Source organism: Salmo salar, chromosome 01 (assembly GCF_965601325.2).
Source record: "Salmo salar chromosome 01, fSalSal1, whole genome shotgun sequence".
NCBI classification, from domain to species: Eukaryota; Metazoa; Chordata; class Actinopteri; order Salmoniformes; family Salmonidae; genus Salmo; species Salmo salar.
This window is the reverse complement of record NC_138291.1, coordinates 55,928,600-55,954,673: the sequence shown is the minus strand read 5'-3', so window position 1 is coordinate 55,954,673 and position 26,074 is coordinate 55,928,600. Positions and strand designations below refer to the sequence as shown.

The 26,074-nt window shown below is 43.1% G+C and overlaps 1 protein-coding gene across 2 annotated transcripts in view; it reads left to right on the top strand.

The window, feature by feature from the left end:
- Positions 1–26,074, top strand: part of inpp5a (inositol polyphosphate-5-phosphatase A) — a 200,466-nt gene that overhangs the window by 69,578 nt on the left and 104,814 nt on the right. For both annotated transcript variants that reach the window (XM_014200229.3, XM_014200220.3), the window contains exons 2-4: positions 8,665–8,706; positions 21,841–21,941; positions 22,984–23,071. In XM_014200229.3, coding sequence (XP_014055704.1) covers positions 8,665–8,706; positions 21,841–21,941; positions 22,984–23,071 — 231 coding nt within the window. The remainder of the gene's footprint in view (positions 1–8,664; positions 8,707–21,840; positions 21,942–22,983; positions 23,072–26,074) is intronic.

Here is a 26,074-nt window from a genome sequence, read left to right as displayed (position 1 = left end):
GGGGAGGGTATACCCAAAAGAGCAGACTTCAAAATAGTGACATGTTGGAAACATAAAGCAAATAAGAAGCATTATGGATGTTACATAAACATATCAAAACTCAAGAGTTTGTAGTTTGTAAGTCTTAGGTTAACACATGGATAGCCATTTCAAAGGAAATTTGTATTTACAGATGGCATACAAGTTTGTTATCAAGGCACATGAATGTTCACATGTTCCAGAAGGAATTTCTGCCAAAAACCTTATTTTGATCAAATTAAAAATAATTACGTTCAAATGCCTTTCCTGTAAAGTAGTGACGTGCGACATACTAGTGTCTTGGTACTTGGTCAAGTTCAAGATGCCGGTAACCGTAACAAGGGTCCCAGGACCAGTGGAAGCAAAATAGCACAATAACATCAAAGCTTCACCATCATATGATACATTAGGGATGAGGTATTTTCTGCATATGCATTGCTCTTTTAAAGGCCTAACCCACCGCTGGTGTGCATGGCCAAATACCTCTCTTTTCATGACCATAAAGTATTACCTGTTAAGCAAAATCATATATATATATTAAAAAGAATATATAATAATTTTTAAAGCACACATAATATAGCTCAGTATTAGGATTATTTATTTTATACTGTCATTTTTGCTAATCTTTTCAAGGGTGTCAATCATTTCGGACCCCAGTGTGTGTTCTAAGATGATCTTAGCTATAAAACATAACAATTTTCAAGATATCAACAATTGCTTCAGTTAGTCTGAAAAATACATCTCAGAACAAGCACACAAAATTTGGTCAATGCACAAGCTTCTGAAGCTAAGATATGGTACATCAATATCTCTCACATTGACGACCATTATGGATTTAACAGATATCATGACTCTGAAAACGATACTGACAATGAAAAGAGAAACAATTTATAGACTGTATTAAACTTTGATGAAAATTTGCTTTACAGAGAGAGTTTTAATATGCTCCAGTGGAAGGTCTATGTTTTACAAAAATGTTTGTTAAAAAACCTTATGTACAGTATGTTACATTACCTGTCCTGGTCACCACTTATACTCCAGAAAAATGTAGAGCTCACAAACAAAGGTTCTTTAATTTCGTTTGTGTTGCTTCATTAACATCTCAACTTCATAACTAACATGACAGCTGTGAGTGGAAAAACAAGCTCTGTGAGCCATTTCTAAAAGCAATGACATTTGATTGATTGACAAATACTTATTTTAGACTTGGCATCCTGCTCTGTAATGGTTAAAATTCATACCATTTCCTATTTAAACTTTTCAAGTAAAGCCCACACGCCAACATATGTGACTCGTTTCGGGAAACTAGGCGTATGTCGCAGGTCACTACTTCACAGGAGAGCCATTTGAATGTAGACTTTTTTATTTTTTTTAACAAAATGTGTTTTTTGCCAGATATGCCTTCTGGAACATGTGAACTTTCATGTGCCTTAATAACAAACTTGTATTCCATCTGTAAATATGAATAAAAAAATGTAAATTATGAGCCTAGTTGGTTTAGCCATAGAAAAAGCGAGCAACCTTCCTGCTAATGAGTGGGCTGGACATGCCGAGAGATGGCTGGATTGGTCTGCCATGTAGCAGCGTTCTGTCTAATTGAGCTTGTCAGTATGGGTAGGTAAAACTTTCTAACACAGCTTTTTTGAAAGAGATCATGGAGTAGAAATGCACAAGTGTTGCTCTCCACATTCTGGAGGTCCGAGTTTTGAAATCAGTGGAATTAGAGTATGATAACTAAGGAGATGGAGAATATGATTGCAAATATGCAGACGGAGTCAAAAAGAGAACACACAGAAGGCTGTTGTATAAAACACCTGTCTCCGGATTACATCTTCAAACTAAGGGCACCCATGGTATTCGTGACAAAGGGGAGAAGTGTCCATCCATGTATACGGGTAAGATAGTCTAGCTAGCTACATTTTCAGATATTACACGTTTCTGATTTTGTCAGAATGTTTTCATTTTGCATTTAAGCGTACTGTTAGGTAACTAGCTAATGTTAGCTGGCTGGCTCGCTAGCTAATGTTACGTGCATGATATGTGTAGTAATATTATTTGTATTTCAGAGCCATTTGCTTTGCTAGTTATAGCCTAATGTTAGCTAGCTAACTTTAAACCTGGTCGGTTAACTACCTGCAAAAAAGCATAATACAATTTTTGCCTGCAACACAGTTGCAGTCACCAACACCCTGGATAACATGAAAAAAGCCTAACCATCTCCGCTAGGGCGAGTAAAATGGTCAGTGAGCTGTTCTCTCATTTGTCTCTGGAAGTAGCTCGCAAGCTAGCCAGCGTTAGCCAACGCTGCTGCTGTTAGGACAGAACGCTCGGATCAACCCTACTCCTCTGCAAGAGCGTCCAGTGAACTCTCCAAGAGCGAAACGCTCTGAATTTACAAACAGACAATCTGAGCGCTCAGAGTTTTCGAACGCCCAGAGCACACTCTTAAATTTACAAAAACACCCATTGTATAAACCAGCCTTTAGACTTGAAGTCTTTGGTTGTTTTGTACATGGCCTCACGTGCAAATCCTTAAAGAGATGAGTGGGGCTAAAGCTTAAGAGGATGTGAACGATGCTGAATGGGTGTAGACATAGAGCTCTCAAGTAGGTGAACCAAAATATTCAAAGGCCATTTTCTCAAAAGTGAGGTTACAAGTTTACCAACTTTTAAGCAGAATTACTTTCCCATTGTTCCTCAACTGTAGTGTATGATATACACTTTTCTAGCTCGGAGTCTCTACTTTTATCCAATGTAAAATACACCATTTCAATTTTTGCTACATAAGACCGAATCGAGTTGGTCGGTACGTATAGACCTTCAGGATAATGATGAACATGGTTTTATTTGGAAATGACTCACTTTATTTGGACATGCTCAGGTTGACTTTTCCGTGGAATCGGACGTATGCCACTAGGCTATTTACCTGTGTATTACCATGATATGACTGAATGCTAACCATCCCCTCATTTGTTAGGTGTGTGTGTGTGTGTGTGTGTGTGTGTGTGTGTGTGTGTGTGTGTGTGTGTGTGTGTGTGTGTGTGTGTGTGTGTGTGTGTGTGTGTGTGTGTGTGTGTGTGTGTGTGTGTGTGTGTGTGTGTGTCAAGAAAAAAGAAAGGAAAAAAAAGACGTTTTATTTTCACAAACACCATATAGGTGCAGTGAAAGGTGTTGTTTTACAGGGTCAGCCATAATAGTATGGCACCCCTGGAGCAAATTAGGGTTAAGTGCCTTGCTCAAGGGCGACATATTTTTCCGCCTTGTCTGCTGAGGTATTCGAACCAGCGACCTTTTATTTGCTGGTTCAATGCTCTAAGTGCTAGGCTACCTGCCTTCTGCCTGTCTGTGTGAGAGAACTATATGAGAGTGTATTTGCAACAGTGAGAAAAAGGGAGGAGAATATAAAGTTTCTCAACAATGTGTCATTTAACCCTACTCTCAACTGGCTGGTAGAGCATGTTTTGAAAATGGATTTTGAAAAACATTTTCACTTGACCTTGATTGGTCAACTCCTCCAGCCCTCCTGCATCAATTAGCATAATTTGTACCCGATCGGTTGCTGCAGTTCTGTGTCATGGCACTCCAACTTGGCCCACTCAGAGGGCAGTAAGAAAACTCAATCACCAATGGGATAAAAGGCAGGAATTCAGTTGGTGTGGGATTAATATATTGCACCATTCCTGTTTAGTAGTGACCTTGAAGAGTAGGAATATTACAATAAATAGTTAATGTAAAAATGTGCTTAACCATATGTGACTGACGATTTGGTCTTATGTAGCAAAATTTGAAATGGTGTGTTTTTACATTGGATAAAAGTAGAGACTCAGCTAGAAAATTGTATATCATACACTGCAGTTGAGGAACAATGGGGAAGTAATTCTGCTTTGGAAGTTGATAAACTTGTAACCCCACTTTTGAGAAAATGGCTCTTGAATGTTTTGGTACACCTACTGGAGAGCTCTTCTTTGTCTACACCCATTCATTTGTCTACACCCATTCAGCATTGTTCACACCCTCTTAAGCCTTATCCCCACCCATCTCTTTAACCTCTATGGGCTAGGCGGGACGAATTCGTCCCACCTACGTAACAGCCAGTTGAAGCCTGTGGCGCGATTTTCAAATACCTTAAAAATCCTATTACTTCAATTTCTCAAACATATGACTATTTTACAGCTATTTAAAGACAAGACTCTCGTTAATCTAACCACACTGTCCGATTTCAAAAAGGCTTTACAACGAAAGCAAAACATTAGATTATGTCAGCAGAGTACCAAGCCAGAAATAATCAGACACCCATTTTTCAAGCTAGCATATAATTACATTTACATTTAAGTCATTTAGCAGACGCTCTTATCCAGAGCGACTTACAGAATGGTGCATTCACCTTATGATATCCAGTGGAACAACCACTTTACAATAGTGCATCTAAATCTTTTAAGGGGGGGGTTAGAAGGATTACTTTATCCTATCCTAGGTATTCCTTAAAGAGGTGGGGTTTCAGGTGTCTCCGGAAGGTGGTGATTGACTCCGCACCACCTTATAATGTCACAAAAACCCAGAAGACAGCTAAATGCAGCACTAACCTTTGATGATCTTCATCAGATGACACACCTAGGACATTATGTTATACAATACATGCACGTTTTGTTCAATCAAGTTCATATTTATATCAAAAAACAGCTTTTTACATTAGCATGTGACGTTCAGAACTAGCATACCCCCCGCAAACTTCCGGCGAATTTACTAACAATTTACTAAATTACTCACGATAAAACGTTCACAAAAAGCACAACAATTATTTTAAGAATTATAGATATATTACTCCTCTATGCACTCGATGTGTCCGATTTTAAAATAGCTTTTCGGTGAAAGCACATTTTGCAATATTCTAAGTACATAGCCCGGCATCACAGGGCTAGCTATTTAGACACCCAGCAGGTTTAGCACTCACCAATATCAGATTTACTATAAGAAAAATGGTCTTACCTTTCCTGTTCTTCGTCAGAATGCACTCCCAGGACTTCTACTTCAATAACAAATGTAGGTTTGGTCCAAAATAATCCATAGTTATGTTCCAACAGCGACGTTTTGTTCGTGCGTCCCAGGCACTATCCCAATGGTAAATAACGGTCGCACGCACGGCGCATTTCGTGACAAAAGATTTCGAAATATTTCATTACCGTACTTCGAAGCATGTCAACCGCTGTTTAAAATAAATTTTTATGCCATTTTTCTCGTTAAAAAAAGCGATAATATTCCGACCGGGAATCTGCAATTAGATAAACAGCCGAAGGAAAATATATCACTGGGTCGAATCGGGCACGCGCCTAATTCCATTGTCCTCTGATGGGCCACTTGGAAAAGGCGATAATGTGTTTCAGCCTGAGGCTGCCTCGTCATCGTTCAGGTTTTTCCCGGGCTCTGAGAGCCTATTGGAGCCGTGGGAAATGTCACGTTACAGCTAAGATCCTGACTCTTCAATAAACAGAACCAAGAACAACAACACCTTGTCAGACAGGCCACTTCCTGCATGAAACCTTCTCAGATTTTTGCCTGCCAAATGAGTTCTGTTATACTCACAGACACCATTCAAACAGTTTTAGAAACTTTAGGGTGTTTTCTATCCATATGTAATAAGTATATGCATATTCTAGTTACTGGGTAGGAGTGGTAACCAGATTAAATCGGGTACGTTTTTTATCCGGACGTGAAAATACTGCCCCCTATCCCAAACAGGTTAAGGATTCACATGTGAGGCCATGTGCTAAACAGAGTGTGTACGGTAGTGTACTAAACAACCAAAGATTAATACTATGTCTATCGACATGTCTGTAGACAGTTATCGCAGGGACATCGTGAACATTCTATTGTCGTTCAACATCAAACTTGTCGTTGTCGTTATGAAAAAGCATAAACACAAAATAGCATAACATAAACCCAGCAGTTTAAAAATGAATTTAGTATATGTCAATCTAACAAACCAGGCAACTAAAAGCAACTTTCAAAAAAATGTTTAGGTTCGTTTCTAGTTTAAGTTAGCTGACTAGCCAGTTCAAATAATGGCCATATCATATAGCTGACATCGTCTTAACTTTAGCTCATTTTTATTCATTATTACAGGAAAATGAACTCACAACAAGATCATTACTTACAAGTTAATGGCGAGCTAATTACAGAAAATATCTTACCGTTCTGAGTGTGATGAAATAAAAGCAGAGCGTTCTACCGGAGAATCTTAGAACGTGGACACTATCGTTGGCCTAACGTTATATCCTTATTTGACTTTGGTGCAGGTCATGTTGTTATTCACATTACCCTCTCTGGTAAACACACATCAACGTTTATTTGTCACGTGCACAGGATACAGAAGGCGTAAACGGTACAGTGAAATGGTTACTTGCATAGTGGAGACTTTTGTTTAGACATGTAGCTAGCTAGCTAAAGAATAAACCATATACCCATCTCATAATGTTACTAACCAGCAGGTAGCTAACGCTAACCAACTAGGTTCAGTGTTAGTTAGCTAGCTAACATTAGACTATAACTAGCAATGCAAATGGCTCTGAGATATGAATAGTATTACTACACAGTTTATACATGTAACGTTAGCTAGCGAGCCAGCCAGCTAACGTTAGCTAGCTATCAGTACGCTTTAACTTGCAACAAAAACAACTTTCTGACAAAATGAGAAACGTATAATAAACGTATAACATTTCGCTATCTAGACTCTCTTACCTGTTAACATGGATGCACTCATCTCCCTCTCTGTCACGGAGGCCATGGTTGCCCTTAGTTTGAAGACGTAATCAGGAGACGTGTTTTATACAACAACCTTCTGTGTTTTCTCTTTTCGTCTCCCTCCACACATTTGCAATCAAATGCCAGAATTGTCTTTACTATTATACTCTGCTTCCACCGGACGTTTCACTGATTTCAAAACTCGGTCTTCCAGAAAGTGGAGAATAGAAGTGGGAGGCCCCGGTGCACAACTGAGCAAGAGGACAAGTACATTAGAGTGTCTCGTTTGAGAAACAGACGCCTCACAAGTCCTCAACTGGCAACTTCATTAAATAGTACCCGCAAAACACCAGTCTCAACGTCAACAGTGAAGAGGCGACTCCGGGATGCTGGCCTTCTAGGCAGAGTTGCAAAGAAAAAGCCATATCTCAGACTGGCCAATATAAAGAAAAGTTTAAGATGGGCAAAAGAACACGGGACAGAGGAAGATTGAAAAAAGTGTTATGGACAGACAAATCTAAGTTTGAAGAACATTCGTGAGATGCAGAAAAAATGAAAAGATGCTGGAGGAGTGCTTGACACCATCTGTCAAGCATGGTGGAGGCAATGTGATGGTCTGGGGGTGCTTTGGTGGTGGTAAAGTGGGAGATTTGTACAGGATGAAATGGATCTTGAAGAAGGAAGGCTATCACTCCATTTTGCAACGCCATGCCATACCCTGTGGACGGCGCTTAATTAGAGCCAATTTCCTCCTACAACTGGACAATGACCCAAAGCATAGCTCCAAGCTATGCAAGATCTATTTAGGGAATAAGCAGTCGGCTGGTATTCGGTCTATAATGGAGTGGCAAGTACAGTCACCGGATCTCAACCATATTGAGCTGTTGTGGAAGCAGCTTGACCGTATGGTACGTAAGAAGTGCCCATCAAGCCAATCCAACTTGTGGGAGGTGCTTCAGGAAGCATAGGGTGAAATCTCTTCAGATTACCACAACAAATTGACAACTACAGATAACCTCAACAAAATGACAACTAGAATGCCAAAGGTCTGCAAGGCTGTAATTGCTGCAAATGGAGAATTCTTTGACGAAAGCAAAGTTTGAAGGACACTTATTTCAATTAAAAATCATTATTTATAACCTCGTCAAAGTCTTGACTATATTTCCTATTCATTTTGCAACTCATTTCATGTATGTTTTCATGGAAACAAGGACATTTTTAAATGAGCCCAAACTTTTGAACGTTAGTGTATGTCAGTAAAAAGTATGGGTTAAATTTGGTGAAAAATATAATTTGAATTGTTGACAACACACTATATTAGTAACAAATTGGTTAAACCACATTTCATGACCCATGGAGTCAATTAATCAATATTCAGATGAAAGGTCGCCTATAAAATAATGCCTATAATAGTAAAAAAAAAAAAAAAATTTTACGTCACTGTCATGTATTATCTCAAAATGTAGTCTGAAAATGTGGAAACATGGTGGAAGAACCTTAATCGTTTGAAAGTTAAGGACATTGCACTATACACCACCTGAAAACACATTCATTGCAATGTAATTGAATATTCATGTTTGGACATACTACATTTGCATAATTTGTTACAATTTGACATCAGTTCCCATTTAACAATACTTAACTACCTGTAAAAGCCGTTGAAGCAGACCCAAAGTCATTTTTGTAATAATGTTGAGATCCATTCTATTATGGCATTGTTGGTATGACCCTCTTTTGATCAAGAGGAATTTTTTTTTTTATACTGGGAGTTCTTATTTGAGTCGCTAGCAATAGGAATTTAAGGTTGAAATTAATGTTTTTCAAGAATAAACCAAGTAATTTATTTCAATAGTCACAAAATACATGTCAAATTAACCTGACTGACCTGAGTTTATCTTGTGTTTTCAGCCTGATAACCTACAGAAGACATGGCTGCGGGAATTCTACCAGGTACGTTGAACCTCTCCTCTCCATATAGACACAGTGCTGAATACAGACATGTACAACTCTTCTCTAGGCCCATCTGCTCTTTGCATTTCTAGCGCTCTATCGTAGTCATGTGGCTGTGTTTGACTCATTGAGTGATAGTTGCTTTGAGGAGAAAAGAGCACAGGCCGTGTCATATCTTACCTTTGATCTACATAGGAACATCTGAGAAACCACAACTTTTTCCACTCTAGCAGGGGAAGTCAATTCAGATAGATAGACAGCTGTTGCACCAGCCTGGTCTCATAGATTATACGTAACATAGTAAAAGTACATTTGGGACACTCAAATACGTATGATATGTTATCAAAATCAAAATCAAATCAAATTTATTTTTATATAGCCCTTCATACATCAGCTGATATTCTCAAAGTGCTGTACAGAAACCCAGCCTAAAACCCCAAACAGCAAGCAAAGCATGTGAAAGAAGCACGGTGGCTAGGAAAAACTCCCTAGGAAAAACTCCCTAGAAAGGCCAAAAACCTAGGAAGAAACCTAGAGAGGAACCAGGCTATGAGGGGTGGCCAGTCCTCTTCTGGCTGTGCAGGGTGGATATTATAACAGAACATGGTCAAAATGTTAAAATGTTCATAAATGACCAGCATGGTCAAATAATAATAATCATAGTAGTTGTCGAGGGTGCAACAAGCACGTCCGGTGAACAGGTCAGGGTTCCATAGCCGCAGGCAGAACAGTTGAAACTGGAGCAGCAGCACGGCCAGGTGGACTGGGGACAGCAAGGAGTCATCATACCAGGTAGTCCTGAGGCATGGTCCTAGGGCTCAGGTCCTCCGAGAGAAAGACAGAAAGAGAGAAAGAGAGAATTAGAGAGAGCATATTTAAATACACACAGGACACCGGATAAGACAAGAGAAATACTCCAGATGTAACAGACTGACCCTAGCCCCCCGACACATAAACTACTGCAGCATAAATACTGGAGGCTGAGACAGGAGGGATCAGAAGACACTGTGGCCCCATCCGATGATACCCCCGGACAGGGCCAAACAGGCAGGATATAACCCCACCCACTTTGCCAAAGCACAGCCCCCACACCACTAGAGGGATGTCTCCAACCACCAACTTACCGTCCTAAGACAAGGCCGAGTATAGCCCACAACGATCTCCGCCATGGCACAACCCAAGGGGGGGGGCGGCTGTTATGGTTGGTATGGTTACATAAGGCCGCTGGTTACTTAAGGCAAAAAACAAAAGTAGGGTGGTTAGTCGGGGTGAATGGGTGGGCGTATAACGCAAAAATCTAGCAACCCAAAGGTTGCAAGTTGGAATCTCATCACGGACAACTTTAGCATTGTAGCTAATTAGCAACTTTTCAACTACTTACAACTTTTTAGCTACTTTGCAACTACTTAGCATGTTAGCTAATCCTTCCCCTAACCTGAACCTTAACACTTTTCGCTACCGTAACCCTAACCCCTAGCCTAGCTAACATTACCCAGCTAGCTAATGTTAGCCACCTAGCTGGTTACCATACAAAACTTAACATCATACTAAATGGAATGTCTTGGATTTACGTGTTTCTCGTATATTTTCTTTACACATTGTCCTCACCAGCACCATTCCAGCAACTGTAGCAGATGTGTAACCAAGCGAGTGCAGTACAGCTCAGCTTGATCCGGCTTAATTTGGCTCAGTAGTGTGAAGAGGGTACTACTGTTATGTATTCCATTAGGAAGATGGACCATTGCCTTATATGCCAATAAGAGTGGCATGAGCTTAGTTGCCAGCTGTGTATTAGAATGATGCATGTTTGTGCCTACTGGTTATGTGCCAAGCCAAGGTTCTGGAAGCACAGAGAGCAGCTACAGGTCACCTGTTTAATGGTAAGAGGATTAGACCTAGGTTTAATTCAGGTTAACTAACACACACAAACTACACTACATTACACCAAAGGCCTTGTCATGTAACTTACAGTAAGTAGTACGCCACAGGTTAATGTCTTGGAACAGTGCACTTCAAAGTGTGGGATTTCTACCTTAGCACTGTGTTTTAACTTAGACACAGCTGGGCTATACCATCACTATGACCGACACAGCGGAGAAGTTATGGTGGCTATGAGTGAGTAGAGATGGTGTACTCTACAGTGGTGTGCAGTGAGGGGTGAGACTGACTAGAAAGGGAGGGCTTCAGTAGGCCCGTGTCTCTCCTAGCTTGTGGAACGGAATCACTGCGCTAGCAAGTGGCGGTGAGCGAGTAGAGATGGTATCCATACGCTGTAGTGTGCAGTGCAGTGCGCGTATCCAATGAGTGATTCAGTAGGCCCGTGTCTCTTGATCTCCTATCTGGTGGAAGTGAGGAAGGGATTAGAGGCCGCATGCTGCCTCTCCTTATCGTCCCTGGTCACCATCTGGCCATGGTGTGTGGGATAGTTATGTCTCTGGGCTGCTGAGGGCCCTGCCGCTGCCTCGGATCTATGGATACACACGCAGTCACACACAGCCAGAGAGAAACATTTATAGTGCTACGCGTACATTCACAGAGCCATAGAGACGTGGATACAAGCACAGCCGTAGACACGAGCATAAGCACACAGTCACATTAACAGCGAGAGATGTGGATTCACACAGAGCCAGAAAGATCAGGATATAGTTACACATGCAGACAAACAGCCCGAGAGATACACTGATACACGTGGAAGGTTGGACGTCACACACCTTATGCATGCTTTATATAGGAGACCTGTGTGTAATGGCTTGTGATGCATTTTTATCAACCGTTTTGAAGTCCTTTTAGAACAAGCTAGCATAGCTGTAGGTCTGCCTTCGGATCAGCCACATTAAAAAAAAATGTAAACACTGTCGCCTGCACTCAAACAGGTGTTTGTGCTGACAGAAGTATTTTCTCCCTAATGCTTTCTGTAGTCATCATTCAAGTCACCTGTTCTTTGATTTAAACTGAGTAGTTGAAAAAATAGGTTACCATATGGCTTATTTAAGACTCTTTTTTTGTTGGTTCAACACACACACACACACACACACACACACACACACACACACACACACACACACACACACACACACCACACACACAGAGTGTGGTGACAGAAGTGATTGTTCTTAGAAAACTCTGTGGATGTGTCAAAGTCAAGCCTGCTCCCGGCTTTCACACGTCACACACACACACACACACACACAAACCAACACTAACACCACCTTAACAATGTTTGACAGTCAACACATTCTCGGTTCACTTTCAGATGCACAAAAACACAGCCAAAATCAAATGTGCAAATTTGCACATTGCTCTAAATTTGCATATTATTTCCTTAACTATTGTTTGCGGTGCTTTGGTTTGGAAGTGACGCAAATGCAGATGCGCTCAAGATGATCACAAACACAGAATTTCCTGTTGGTCTCTCCCCTTCATACGTTAGATATAGTAGTCAAGAGAAATCATGGAGTCAGCTGGCTTTTTCATTTGCGCTCTAGTTTGTCAGTTGTTCACCATGCTCTCGCGGTGTGCGTTTATGACAGTGAATTAACCCTGAGGCGTGCATGGACAGGTTGATTTGCCTCAGGATTTAAGTGTTTATTTTTTTTCTGTGAGTGTGTGTGTGGGGGGAGGGGGTGTCTTGCGTGTGTGTCTGTGAGAGAGAGAGAGAGAGAGAGAGAGAGAGAGAGGAAGAATGAATGAGATAGAGAGGTGTGCCCCTGCTGTGTGAACTAGGCAGGCCTACAGGCTCATGCCAGCTATGTGGTGTGCTGTCTTGTGCTGCTGGGTGACGTCATGGAAAGCAGCACCGTACTCTGTACTCCTAGGGCAACTGGGACAGAACAGCACCAGTGTATGCTAGAGCTCATAGTGTAGCGTTGCAAGGCTCACGACTATGTTAGCCTGCCCCTACTCACCCCTCTCGCACTGCTCTCTAAGTTACTTATATATCAGCTTAGCACACGTATTGTAATTGCTCTCAATCTCACACACTATCAACAGATGAGAGAAGACCGATGTCTGTTGTAAGGAATAGATGATGCAAGCGATTTTTGAATTGCAGCATCAATATTATCAACAAGTGATCTTTGCCTCGTTGGTATACATTCTTTAAAAAAGTTTACTGTGGTTGAACGTGCTACAGTTTAGACAGTGGGTCAAAAAGAGTTCCTATTGAGAAATAGTTCAATGTCTCACTATACTTGATAGTGTTGGAAAGCAACTCGCACTGCAGCTAACCACATTTGGAATGACTATTTTGATAAGATTGCGTATGTTTTTATGGAGGGTAGTTTGAAGGTCCTTGTGAAACCGGGCCATCAGATACAGAAAGGTGGCAACGGCAACATCCTGAACAAAGCTGTTTAACTGCATTTTCGGTTGTTACAATCGAAAGGACATCCTGCAAGTGTGTGTGTGTGTGTGTGTGTGTGTGTGTGTGTGTGTGTGTGTGTGTGTGTGTGTGTCCCACTCAAGGAACTTGCCTACTGTTGATACAAGCCCTTGCTTCAGGGTTTTCCTCGAAAGGCAGCTTCCGGAAATAAAATGTGTTCTTTGGACACCGCATGATTAGTATCAGAGACATACATTCTGTTCAAACACTCCCAAAGCAGGCATGCGGTCACACTCCCTGCCTGCAGATGAGACCAGAGTATACAAATGACAAGTGTATATCGGCAAGCAAGGCTAGGCATTTATTAACCCCACTACAATGTGTCTATGAATGATCTGATATAGACTGTCCTTTACTGTATAGAAGGATTTAATAATGTGTGTTACTGTTTGTTCAATAAGCATGGATCTGATGGGCATCCAGGCAGCTTTCACTAGTCCACTGGGCTGGCACACAGCAGAGTGGCACCGACTGACTGGAGTAATCTTAAGGCAAAGCAGGGCATTTGCCTGCTCCACATGTGCAATGGAGTGAAATGGTATCCCGGCACTAGAGTGCAGTATAAACAATGCTTTGAATTGCGTTATGCTGAGTTGATTGATCCCTCAATCTATTTGCATTGGAAACCTTACCCGGCTGTCACAGGCCACTGGCCTCACAGGATACTCCCGGCCTCATCCAAACACGTGACTTGTTAGATCAATTAAATAGGAGAGTTATTTCTAGGGTAATTAGTACATGGCTAATTTATTATAAGTTATAACAATATAGTTAATACTTCAACATAATGTGTTTCTTCTGATTTACTGCCCTAGTGTGTGTGTGTGTGTGTGCACTTTCTCACATGTGAGGGGAGTGTGACTCAAAATGTAATAAAAGACTGTCTGTGTGTGAGCCTGTCCGTGAGCGATTGTGCGCGCGTGTGATTTGTAGATGGATTCAGTGTTGTAAAGACTGTTGATTTGAATGTGCAGCAACAGGTGGACAGAGTTCAGTGTCTAGAAAAGACTTCTCATCACATCACGTGCTCGTTCAGAAGCCCATTTTATCCCCCCTCCGCACACTGTCACACTCTCCAGCCATGTTATTTTCCACCTAATCAGTACCATGAAATAGTAAGCCTCCCTATATTACAGCCCGTCAAAGGCCCTCTGTGAGAAGATTCAGAGAAAAGAAAAAAACTACAACTCATCCAGAACGCCGCAGCCCGTCTGGTGTTCAACCTTCCCAAGTTCTCTCACGTCACCCCGCTCCTCCGCTCTCTCCACTGGCTTCCAGTTGAAGCTCGCATCCGCTACAAGACCATGGTGATTGCCTACGGAGCTGTGAAGGGAACGGCACCTCCATACCTTCAGGCTCTGATCAGGCCCTACACCCAAACAAGGGCACTGCGTTCATCCACCTCTGGCCTGCTGGCCCCCCTACCTCTGAGGAAGCACAGTTCCCGCTCAGCCCAGTCAAAACTGTTCGCTGCTCTGGCACCCCAATGGTGGAACAAGCTCCCTCACGACGCCAGGACAGCGGAGTCAATCACCACCTTCCGGAGACACCTGAAACCCCACCTCTTTAAGGAATACCTAGGATAGGATAAAGTAATCCTTCTAACCCCCCCCCCCCCCCTTAAAAGATTTAGATGCACTATTGTAAAGTGGTTGTTCCACTGGATATCATAAGGTGAATGCACCAATTTGTAAGTCCCTCTGGATAAGAGCGTCTGCTAAATGACTTAAATGTAAATGTAAAAGTGGGCTTTTTCTGTTGCCATATGCATGAGTCTTTAAAAAAAATCTGGTATGGAATTCACTTGTAAAAACATTCAATGGTGTGTGTGCGTCTTGTGCCATAATTGATAGGATATACACTACATGACAAAAGTGTGTGGACACCTGCTAGTCATACATCCCCTTTGCTACTATAACAGCCTCCACTCTTCTGGGAAGGCTTTCCTCTAGAAGATGCGGTTGAGCTGTTGTTGCTCCTAGATGTTTCCACTTCAGAATAACAGCACTTAGATGACCGGGGGCAGCTCTAGCAGGACAGTAATTTGACGAAATGACTTGTTGGAAAGGTGGCATCCTATGACAGAGCCACGTTGAAAGTCTGAGCTTCTCAGTACGGGCCATTCTACTGCCAATGTTTGTCTATGGAGGTTGCATGACTGTGTGCTCGATTTTATACACCTGTCAGCAACGGGTGTGGCTGAATCCACTAACTTGAAGGGGTGTCCACATACTTTTGTATTAATTTAGAAAGTATTCAGTCCCCTTGACTTTATCCACATTTTGTTACATTACAGCCAAAATCCTCATCAATCTACACATAATACCCCATAATGACAAAACGAAAACAGGTTTGTAGAAATGTTTGGAAATGTATTACAAATAAAAAACAGATACCTTATTACATAAGTATTCAGACCTTTTGCTATGAGACTCAGAATTGAGCTTAGGTGCATCCTGTTTCCATTGATCATCCTTGATGTTTCTACAACTTGATTGGAGTCCACCTGTGGTAAATCCAAGTGATTTGGAAAGGCAAACACCTGTCTATATAAGCACCCAAAGTTGACAGTGCATGTCAAAAACCAAGCCATGAGGTCAAATGAACTGTCCGTAGAGCTCTGAGACAGGTTTGTGTCGAGGCACAGATCTGGAGAAGGGTACCAAAACTTTTCTGTAGCATTGAAGATCCCCAAGAACACAGTGGCCTTCATAATTCTTAAAAGGAAGTGGGGATGTTTTTCAGCGGCAGGGGCTGGGAAACTCGTTAGGATCGATGGAAAGATGAACAGAGTAAAGTACAGAGAGATCCTTGATGAAGACCTGCTCCAGAGCACTTAGGACCTCCGACTGGGGGCAAAGGTTCACCTTCCAACAGGACAACAACATCTGCTAATGCATCAGGTATTGGGCAGGCATCCCCAGTGGATAGGAGGCTCATCACACAACCATAGCATATCTCTCCTACACTTCTCACTGCAGCCTGCAGCTCAAATCAAATCAAATGTTTTTAGTCACATGCGCCGAATACAACCGGTGTAGACCTTATAGTGAAATGCTTACTTACGAGCCCCTAACCAACAATGCAGTTTAAAGAAAAAGAAAAGACAAAATACGAATAAGAAATAAAAGTAACAAGTAATTAAAGAGCAGCAGTAAAATAACAATAGCGAGACTACATACAGGGGGGTACCAGTACAGAGTCAATGTGCAGGGGCACCGGTTAGTTGAGGTAATATGTACATGTAGGTCGAGTTATTAAAGTGACTATGCATAGATGATAACAACAGAGTAGCAAAAGGGGGGGGGGGTAATGCAATTAGTCTGGGTACCCATTTGATTAGATGTTCAGGATTCTTATAGCTTGGGGGTAGAAGCTGTTTCGAAGCCTCTTGGACCTAGACTTGGCGCTCCGGTACCGCTTGCCATACGGTAGCAGAGAGAATAGTCTATGACTAGGGTGGCTGGAGTCTTTGACAATTTTTAGGGCCTTCCTCTGACCTCGCCTGGTATAGAGGTCCTGGATGGCAGGAATCTTGGACCCGGTGATGTACTAGGCCGTGCGCACTACCCCCTGTAGTGCCTTGCGGTCGGAGGCCAAGCAGTTGCCATACCAGGCAGTGATGCAACCAGTCAGGATGCTCTCGATGGCGCAGCTGTAGAACCTTTTGAGGATCTGAGGACCCATGCCAAATTATTCAGTCTCCTGAATAGGCTTTGTCGTGCCCTCTTCACGACTGTCTTGATGTGCTTGGACCATGTTAGTTTGTTGGTGATGTGGACACCAAGGAACTTGAAGATCTCAACCTGCTCCACTATAGCCCTGTCGATGAGAATGGGGGCGTGCTCAGTCCTCCTTTTCCTGTAGTCCACAATCATCTCCTTTGTCTTGATCGCGTTGAGGGAGAGGTTATTGTCCTGGCACCACACGGCCAGGTCTCTGACCACCTCCCTATAGGCTGTCTTGTCGTTGTCAGTGATCAGGCCTACCACTGTTGTGTCATCGGCAAACTTAATGATGATGTTGGAGTCGTGCCTGGCCGTGCAGTCATGAGTACAGGAGGGGACTGAGCACGCACCCCTGAGGGTCACCTCTGTTGAGGATCAGAGTGGCGGATGTGTTGTTACCTACCCTTACCACCTGGGGGCGGCCCGTCAGGAAGTCCAGGCTCCAGTTGCAGAGGGAGATGTTTAGTCCCAGGGTCCTTAGCTTATTGATGAGCTTTGAGGGCACTATGGTGTTGAACGCTGAGCTGTAGTCAATGAATAGCATTCTCACATAGGTGTTCCTTTTTGTCCAGGTGGAAAAAGGCAGTGTGGAGTGCAATAGAGATTGCATCATCTATGGATCTGTTGGGGTGGTATGCAAATTAGAGTGGGTCTAGGGTTTCTGGGATAATGATGTTGATGTGAGCCATGACCAGCCTTTCAATGTACTTCCTGGCTACAGACGTGAGTGCTACGGGTCGGTAGTCATTTTGGCAGGTTACCTTAGTGTTATTGGGCACAGGGACTATGGTGGTCTGCTTAAAACATGTTGGTATTACAGATTCGGACAGGGAGAGGTTGAAAATGTCAGTGAAGACACTTGCCAGTTGGTCAGCACATTCTCAGAGTACACGTCCTGGTAATTCGTCTGGCCCTGCGGCTTTGTGAATGTTGACCTGTTTAAAGGTCTTGCATCAACTGCGGAGAGCGTGATTACGCAGTTTTCCCGGAACAGCTGGTGCTCTCATGCATGTTTCAGTGTTATATGCCTCGAAGCGAGCATGGAAGTAGTTTAGCTCGTCTGGTAGGCTTGTGTCACTGGACAGCTCTCGGCTGTGCTTCCCTTTGTAGTCTGTAATGGTTTGCCAGCCCTGCCACATCCGACGAGTGTCAGAGCCGGTGTAGTATGATTTGATCTTAGTCCTGTATTGTTGCTTTCCCTGTTTGATGATTCGTCAGAGGGCATAGCGGGATTTCTTATAAGCTTCTGTGTTAGTCCCGCTCCTTGAATGCGGCAGCTCTAGCCTTTAGCTCAGTGCTGATGTTTCCTGTAATCCATGGCTTCTGGTTGGGGTATGTGCGTACGGTCACTGTGGGGACGACGTCATCGATGCACTTATTGATGAAGCCAGTGACTTATGTGGTGTACTCCTCAATGCCATCGGAGGAATCCCGGAACATATTCCAGTCTGTGCTAGCAAAACCGTCCTGTAGCTTAGCATCTGCTTCAACTGACCACATTTTTATTGATCTAGTCACTTGTGCTTCCTGCTTTTAATTTTTGCTTGTAAGCAGGAATCAGGAGGATAGAATTATTGTCAGATTTGCCAAATGGAGGGCGAGGAAGAACTTTGTACGCGTCTCTGTGTGTGGAGTAAAGGTGGTCTAGAGTTTTTTTTTCTCCCTCTTGTTGCACATTTAACATGCTGATAAAAATTTGGTAAAATGGATTTAAGTTCGCCTGCAATAAAGTCCCCGGCCACTAGGAGCGCTGCCTCTTGGTGAGTGTTTTCCTGTTTGCTTAGGGCGGAATACAGATCATTGAGTGCGGTCTTAGTGCCAGCATCGGTCTGTAGTGGTATGTTGACAGCTACAAAAAATACAGATGAAAACTCTCTAGGTAGATAGTGTGGTCTACAGCTTATTCTGAGATAAGTCTGTAATTCCGTGGTGTGTAATTGCACTTCTGATGTCCAGAAGTAATTTTCGGTCATAAGAGACAGTAGCAGCAACATTATGTACAAAATAAGTTATCAACAACGCAAAGAAACAAACAAAAAAGCACAATTGGATAGGAACACGTAAAACGTCAGCCTTCTTCTCCGGCTCCATCTTACGCAGAACCCAGGCTCCTGTGATGACACACATTGGACAATTTGGTCTGATAGCAGTCAAGTTAGGCTAGCTGTGGACCTGGTGTGCTTGACGTTGAGCCAGTGGTCACTTAAGTTCTGTGGATCTAATACCCTTTTTACACTGCTAAGCCAAAACTGTGCCAAGTCACCGAGCCAAGCTGTACTGGGCTGAAAAGAACAATGTGAAAGGGAAATATCAGACCCAATAAACGGCACTTCGTTCAGCCCCGTAGTGTGAATCGTCATGACCTTAGATGTAGGCTACTATAAATGGATTTGGACAGGTGGAGGTCAATGATGTGTGTTGTGTTCCAGTTAGGTATTGGTCGAAATGGAAAATGTCTCCAAACTGAGAACCAGAATTATGGGCTAAGCCTAATGATTATTTTATATTGTGCTCAATGGTAATGGCATATATTACATTGTTTGGCCGTCAAAGAAATCCAGTGCATTCCATGGTTTGCAATTTTAGATGATGGTGATTTGTTATTGCCATTATTAAGGGAACCTCCGAGGAATCAGGATGGAGGGAGAGAGAGGACGACTGGAAGCACCCCTTTGACAAACACGATGGATTGATTATCCCCGTTTTGGTACCCATGTCATCACAAGTGCTGCGTGGTCTAAAGGCATCACCATATAGCAACTGTCACGCTAACAAGGGAGTTCCTTGCATCTGATAGATCTTTACTGCTCTTAAAGGGATAGTTCACCAAAATTACATATTGGTTTCCTCACCCTGTAAGTAGTCTATATACAAGGTATGCAATCCATGATTTGGTTTAGTTTCCCTGGCACTGTTTTCACATGCTAACATTTTAGCATTTGGCACAAATCCCGTTCAAATCATGGGACCTATATTTGAATTTTTCACGCATCATGTTTAAATAATCTATAATTGACTTTGTTGAGCTTCAAAATACATTTGAAGTACTTTTGGATGATTTGGACATGATGTGCGAAAAAGTGCTAATATCGGTCCCATGACTCGAATGGGATTTGTGCCACAAAAGCCAAAACATTAGCATGGGGAAACCATGCCAGGGGAACTTATCCTAAAGCACGAATTGCTGTCATACCTTTTCCATAGACTGCTTCCAGGGTAAACCAAAGTGTAATTTGGGTGAACTATCCCTTTAAGGCTGACTGTACACCAAGTGTGTTTTTATTGCCCTCCTATTGAAAATCAATCTGTCAACTATAACTCTTAGTCTGGAATCAAAATGAACCGATAGAGCAAAAAGTGCCGCTGAGGGTATCTAGAATGGGTTGTTTGGTTGGCCTTCAGAAAGATGGAAGAAAGCTGAATAGTTGTTCTTGTTTGACCTTTTCTATCAATAGCATTTCTGATTAAAGTAGTAGGATTAAATTAGGCTTCAGGATTATGAGTCTGCATGGGCAACTAGAGCTGGAGTTACACTGCCTGGAAAAACAAACAGAAAACCCACACTTGGACAGATGCAAAACACAAAATACACACAGTCTTGCATTCTCTCTCTCATATGCCCACAGGCTCACACACCAATGCAACTTCTTGCTAAAGCTCCTTGAGAGTCTGACCTTTTCAGTGGGAGCTGATAGGTCCACTAATCTTTCTAAGTTTGAGAACCCTGGTTCTTAGGGGCCCAGTCTCTGGGTCATCCAGCTAAGTGACGAGCCATAGGTGGATGGAAAATCCATAGTGTTATTGCCATACATTACTTTTATTAGATTTTGCATTTAGTGAGAATAATGCAGGCGGGGGAGTGAAGTAGGGCCAGAGTAGGCCCCCAGGCCTGGAGCTGTCCCAGGCTTAACGCTGTCCCAGGCCACATATCCTGGGTGACGGTGATCTATGGCATGCCCGCCATCTATAGCTCGACCCTGTGAGTGCCTCTGAGCGCTGTAATTCACTCAGCAATGGATTTTCCGTTACGGGTCAGCACCCCTGAACACTCTGGGCTTGGTGGCAGTGCACTCACAAACACCTCTTAGTGTTAGGGGACCGGGGGGGGGGGGGGGGAGAGGTCATGTGACTGGAGTGGAAATGACTGTGTAACGTCTCTCTCTGCTCTGAGTGCTCTCCTTCTCTGACCAGGTATTTGTTAGCCTGATCCCAGATCTGTTTGTGCTGTTTGCCAATGACTAAAGACATTGCCGAGACGGCCCCAACAGATCTGGGACAAGGTGTAGTGCAGTGTAGATCGCCAATGTCTCTTCATTCATGTACCGTATATTTTATGACAGGGCTATGTTCTGTAACATGTATTTTCTGTAGTGTTTCCCGTACTCTGACATGATAACATTTCCCAATGGTGAGAGACTCGTTATTGCTCTAGTGAGACATCTAAAACTCCCGACGTTGTCTGTCACACCCTGCACACAGACACATCTGTCTGACACTATACTGTACAGTAGCTGGGATGGTTTTCCCTGTTGGCTGTAATGCATCTTGGCCTCTGCTAGTCGTTTGTCCCCCAGTCTTGGGTGTTACCCAGCTTCTGTCAAACTCCAAAACCACCAGACCTTATTATAGGGTTTCAATGTGCTGTAAATGGGTGCTTTTGGGGTTTTTGGTTAGGCTTGTTGCCTGGTTGTGACTTTTTAAAATCCCTTAATTCAGCTATTTGTGGAAATCTAACTCTGTAGAATGTTTAGAGAACAGTGTTCTCTTGAGGAAGGCAGTATCATTTCTGTCCGCAAACTTAAGTTCAGAATGATAGATAATTTGGGTGGGAAGTTCCTTGTGTTGTAAATGATTATCAAATCAAAGTTTATTTGTCACGTGCGCCGAATACAACAGGTGAACAGTGAAATGCTTACTTACAGGCTTTAACCAATAGGGCATGAAATGATATTTTTCATACTGAAACCATCAAGTAGTGGTCTAGACAGTTGTTAACGCCATGCCTTGTTCTCTTCTCCTTTGCAGACTGTCCAATCACACAGGCCCCACTTCATCGCAGTGCACTGTCAAGAGGTGGGCGGGAAGAACTACGAAGCGTCCATGTCACACGTGGATTGTTTTGTCAAGTAAGTGGCCTCGCAACCTCAACACTCGATGGTCCCACTTCAAATTGCCCTTCACTGAAGAGGTGCAGCCAACTCTAATGTTCATAGCCAACTTTAGTGATGATTATGGGGTATTTTTCTATCAAGGAAACACCCACTGCCTTGGTCCACAGGGAAACTGTCCAAGAACTCTGAAAATGAGTGAACAACTCCACCTTCTGGTGACATACCTTATTTGGTTTCATTTTTGGTGGTTCTTTTTTTCAATGATTTTTTTCAAAAAAGGTCAGAAGGTTATGAATTTCATATAATGAAACGGATGTACTAGAATACCATTAACTTATTTGCATGGCTTGTTTATGTAGTCTATTTTGTTTATTCATAGGATGGAGTAACAAAGTTTTATGTCAATGGGGATTTGGAAAGATTCTCTCAAGTGGATATCATAAGGTGAATGCACCAATTTGTAAGTCGCTCTGGATAAAAGCGTCTCCTAAATGACGTAAATGTTTATGTAAGTGCCCTCTTGATGAACCTCTTTTTCAACCAATTTAGGGTGTCCAGGTGTGCACTGCATCTCAGTGCTAGAGGTGTCACTACAGACCCTGGTTCGATTCCAGGCTGTATCACAACTTGCCGTGATTGGGTGTCCCATAGGGTGGCGCACAGTTGGCCCAGCGTCGTCCGGGTTAGGGTTTGGCCAGGTCACTGGCTAACTGGCTTGCCTAGTTAAATAAAGGTTAAATAAAAAATAAAATAAGCAGAAGACTGTCTGAGGCCTCAACAGATTTAGTAGAATATCCCAATACTCTCAAAATATCCTGTTCTTCATCTCTTCTTCCTTAAAGGGATAGTGTGAGATTTTGTCAATTAAGCCCTGCCCAGAGTCAGATGAACTCATGGACACCATTTGTATTTCTCTGCGTGCCGTTTGAAGGAAGTTGAAGGTAGTTTCGTGAGCCATTGCTAACTAGTGTTAGCGCAATGACTGGAAGTCTACCGGAACAACGAACACAAAAATAACTGTATTTTCATATTGTGACGTGTGTCCTCTGTCTTCTAGAGAGCTGCTGTCCAGTGATGCCATGAAGGAGTACAACAGAGTCCGTGTCTACCTCGACGAAAACTACAAATCCCAGGAGCATTTCACAGTAAGTGCGGCTGGTCCATTTGCCCTTGCTAAGTGGTCCTCTTCCTTTAGATCTCAGGAGATCTTTGTTTACTGCACACAGTCTTGACTCACCACAGACGGGCTGTATTCACCTGGGTGTTGCACAGCAGCCATTTCCATCAGAACGCTCTACACACATCAGTGACATTAGTTAAGATGGCCGAGGAAAAATGGAAGCTGAAGCTGGGGAAGCTCAGATGGTAGTAAGACGTGAATTAAGAAATTCAATCAAGTAATTGTTTGAGGGACTTCAACCCTCAGACTCATTTTCCTTAGCTTTGTGGACCCCAGCATTTTATTAGAATGCGCAATAATGGTAGACCGCCACAAGGCGGTGCTAGATGGTCTGGAATGTTTTGTGGATCTGCAAACCAGCTGCGACTTTTCAAGCGTTATCAAATTTTATTTGTCACACGCTTCGTAAACAACAGGTGTTAGACTAACGGTGAAATGCTTTACTTACGGGCCCTTCCCAACAGTGCAGAGAGAAAAATATTCCGAAAAATTGTAACACAAGGAATAAATACACAATGAGTAACAATAACGTGGCTATATACACAGGGTACCAGTACCGAGTCCATGTGCAGGGGTACGAGGTAATTGAGGTAGATATGTACATATAGGAAGGGATAAAGTGACTAGGCAACAGGATAGATAATAAACAGTAGCAGCAGCGTATGTAATGAGTCAAAGGAGTTAGTGCAAAAAGGGGTCAATGCAGATAGTCCGTGCAGCTATTTGGTTCACTATTTAGCAGTCTTCTAGCTTGGGGGTAGAAGCTGTTCAGGCTCCTGTTGGTTCCAGACTTGGTGCATCGGTAGCAGAGAGAACGGTCTATGACTTGGGTGGCTGGAGTCTGACAATCTTTAGGGCCCTCCTCTGACACCGCCTGCCATAGAGGTCCTGGATGGCAGGGAACCTCGGCCCCAGTGATGTAATTATCACAAAGATGTTGCTCGGTTCATTTTGTGGCCTGTTCCCTCTAGATCATGCGCAACTACACGTCAGTTGCATTACATGGCCTCTCGGTGGAGCCAGATACTCAGTGTTGACGATACCAGTTGAACGTTTCATCCAGCCTTTTCCCCCACTTTGGACACACACACGCACATTTCATGCTGCTAACGTTGTACTCCCACCAGTACATTTGGAAGAAGTGAAGAGCGGGGCTGGTGGTTAATTCTCTGGCTCTGGAGCCCATAAAGAGAAGGGAATAGATGTGTTTTACGGAACCCTCTAACAATCAGTGTAGCCTTGACTGCTGAGCCGTGTCTGTCATGATTTTCCTTTCTATCCTAGGAGGTATTATTACCACGGTACACTGCTCTCCCTCCCTAACAGCAAACAGTGGTAAATCACACCACCACCACCAGTCAAAAATGCTCTTTTCATAAACCTATTATGAACGTGTTGGATCCATTTGCCCTATTGCTAAAATAATGAACTGCCATTTCGGTTAGGTGATGACGATGATATCCTCTTGTTTTTGATTTATTTCTCCCAAGTTTATTTAATAAGGCTCCGACACGCCGATGGCGTTTGCCGGGCCGAGAGTACTTAGCACTTCTGAACGGAGTGCCGGCTGTAATTTGCGAACCAGGTGCAAACCGATTTTTGAAGGTTGAATCGCGTGAAGATGTTGGCAGTCAGACATCCACCAGCGGGTGGTCCTTAAAACACAGCGTGCTGAACGGTCAGCAGACGAAGCCAAGATCAACATTCGGTGTGCTGTGTGTGTGGTCCTTTTTAGACTCTCATATCATGTATGTATGTATGTATGTATGTATGTATGTATGTATGTATGTATGTATGTATGTATGTATGTATGTATGTATGTATGTATGTATGTATGCATGCATGCATGCATGCATGCATGCATGTATGTATGTATACAAACCACAAAATAAATATGCTTATAGATATTCAAATCGGGGCGACAGTAAGGATACAGACTCTCCAGTGCGCTTCACACAGGGCCTGCCATTTAGTCCGGATGACATCACTCATATTTGTTTACTCAAACTTCGATTTCTGCTCGTGGGTAATTGTTTGTTGTCTGCTCTGCCTGTCAATTTCCAGATAATGTAAGTGGCAACCCCGGTGTGGCTCCCTGAGCCTACCAGTAATGGCAGCCGGTGTGTGTTTTCCTTCGGAATATCTATGTGAGTGCGGCAGCGAGCGGATGTGCTATAATGTAGTGAAAGTGTATGGTAATGACCTGGGGGAGTGTTTACTTTACCTGTCTGTCTCTGTCGGGTACGCTGGCTGGATGGCGGTGCCATATGCTTCCCTCTCGCCACAGCCAGCGCAGCCTCACCATACCTAATGAAGCACACGGCTGAGCGTGTGCGAGCTGTGTCAGCGAGGTGCGTGTCTGTTTGGGTCATTTTGAGTACGCCTCTTAATTTACCAAGAAAGCACTGGCTGATTCTTCTGATTTAGTGATGAGACGAATAATCAACAGGCTAAAATGGTCAAAGAGGCGGCTGGTTTTGAGGGTAGGGTTTTTGTTAGTATGTCAGGCTATACTGTAGGACACTGTATAATATATAATGTTTGATTCCCCCCGTGTGATAACCTGGACTAAGATTTATGTCCAACTTAGCACACGGTGGTCCTAACTCCATACCAGAGTAAGTCTGTCAGTCAGGCACTGAGCCCGTGTTGGATGCAGACCGACAGTGAGGGATGCGGACCAGCCTAACCTCCACGTCTTTCCTGTGTGTGTGCTGTGCAGTGATGAGGGTGGGGGGGGGGGGGTGTGTCTTGAGTGACACATCCTCCTCAGCCTGAGGCCTGGTGTTTTACGGGGCTGTTAAGGTATACAGCAGGTAAAATGTCAATTAGGAAAGCCCGCCCTGATAACTCAACTCCCAATCCACTTGTTCCAGGCCATTAATATTTATCACGGGCCCGGCCCTTTGGGCTGCTGGGGTGTCATGTGGAATGATGTTCACTAATGCCTTGCCTTTATTACCTAGGC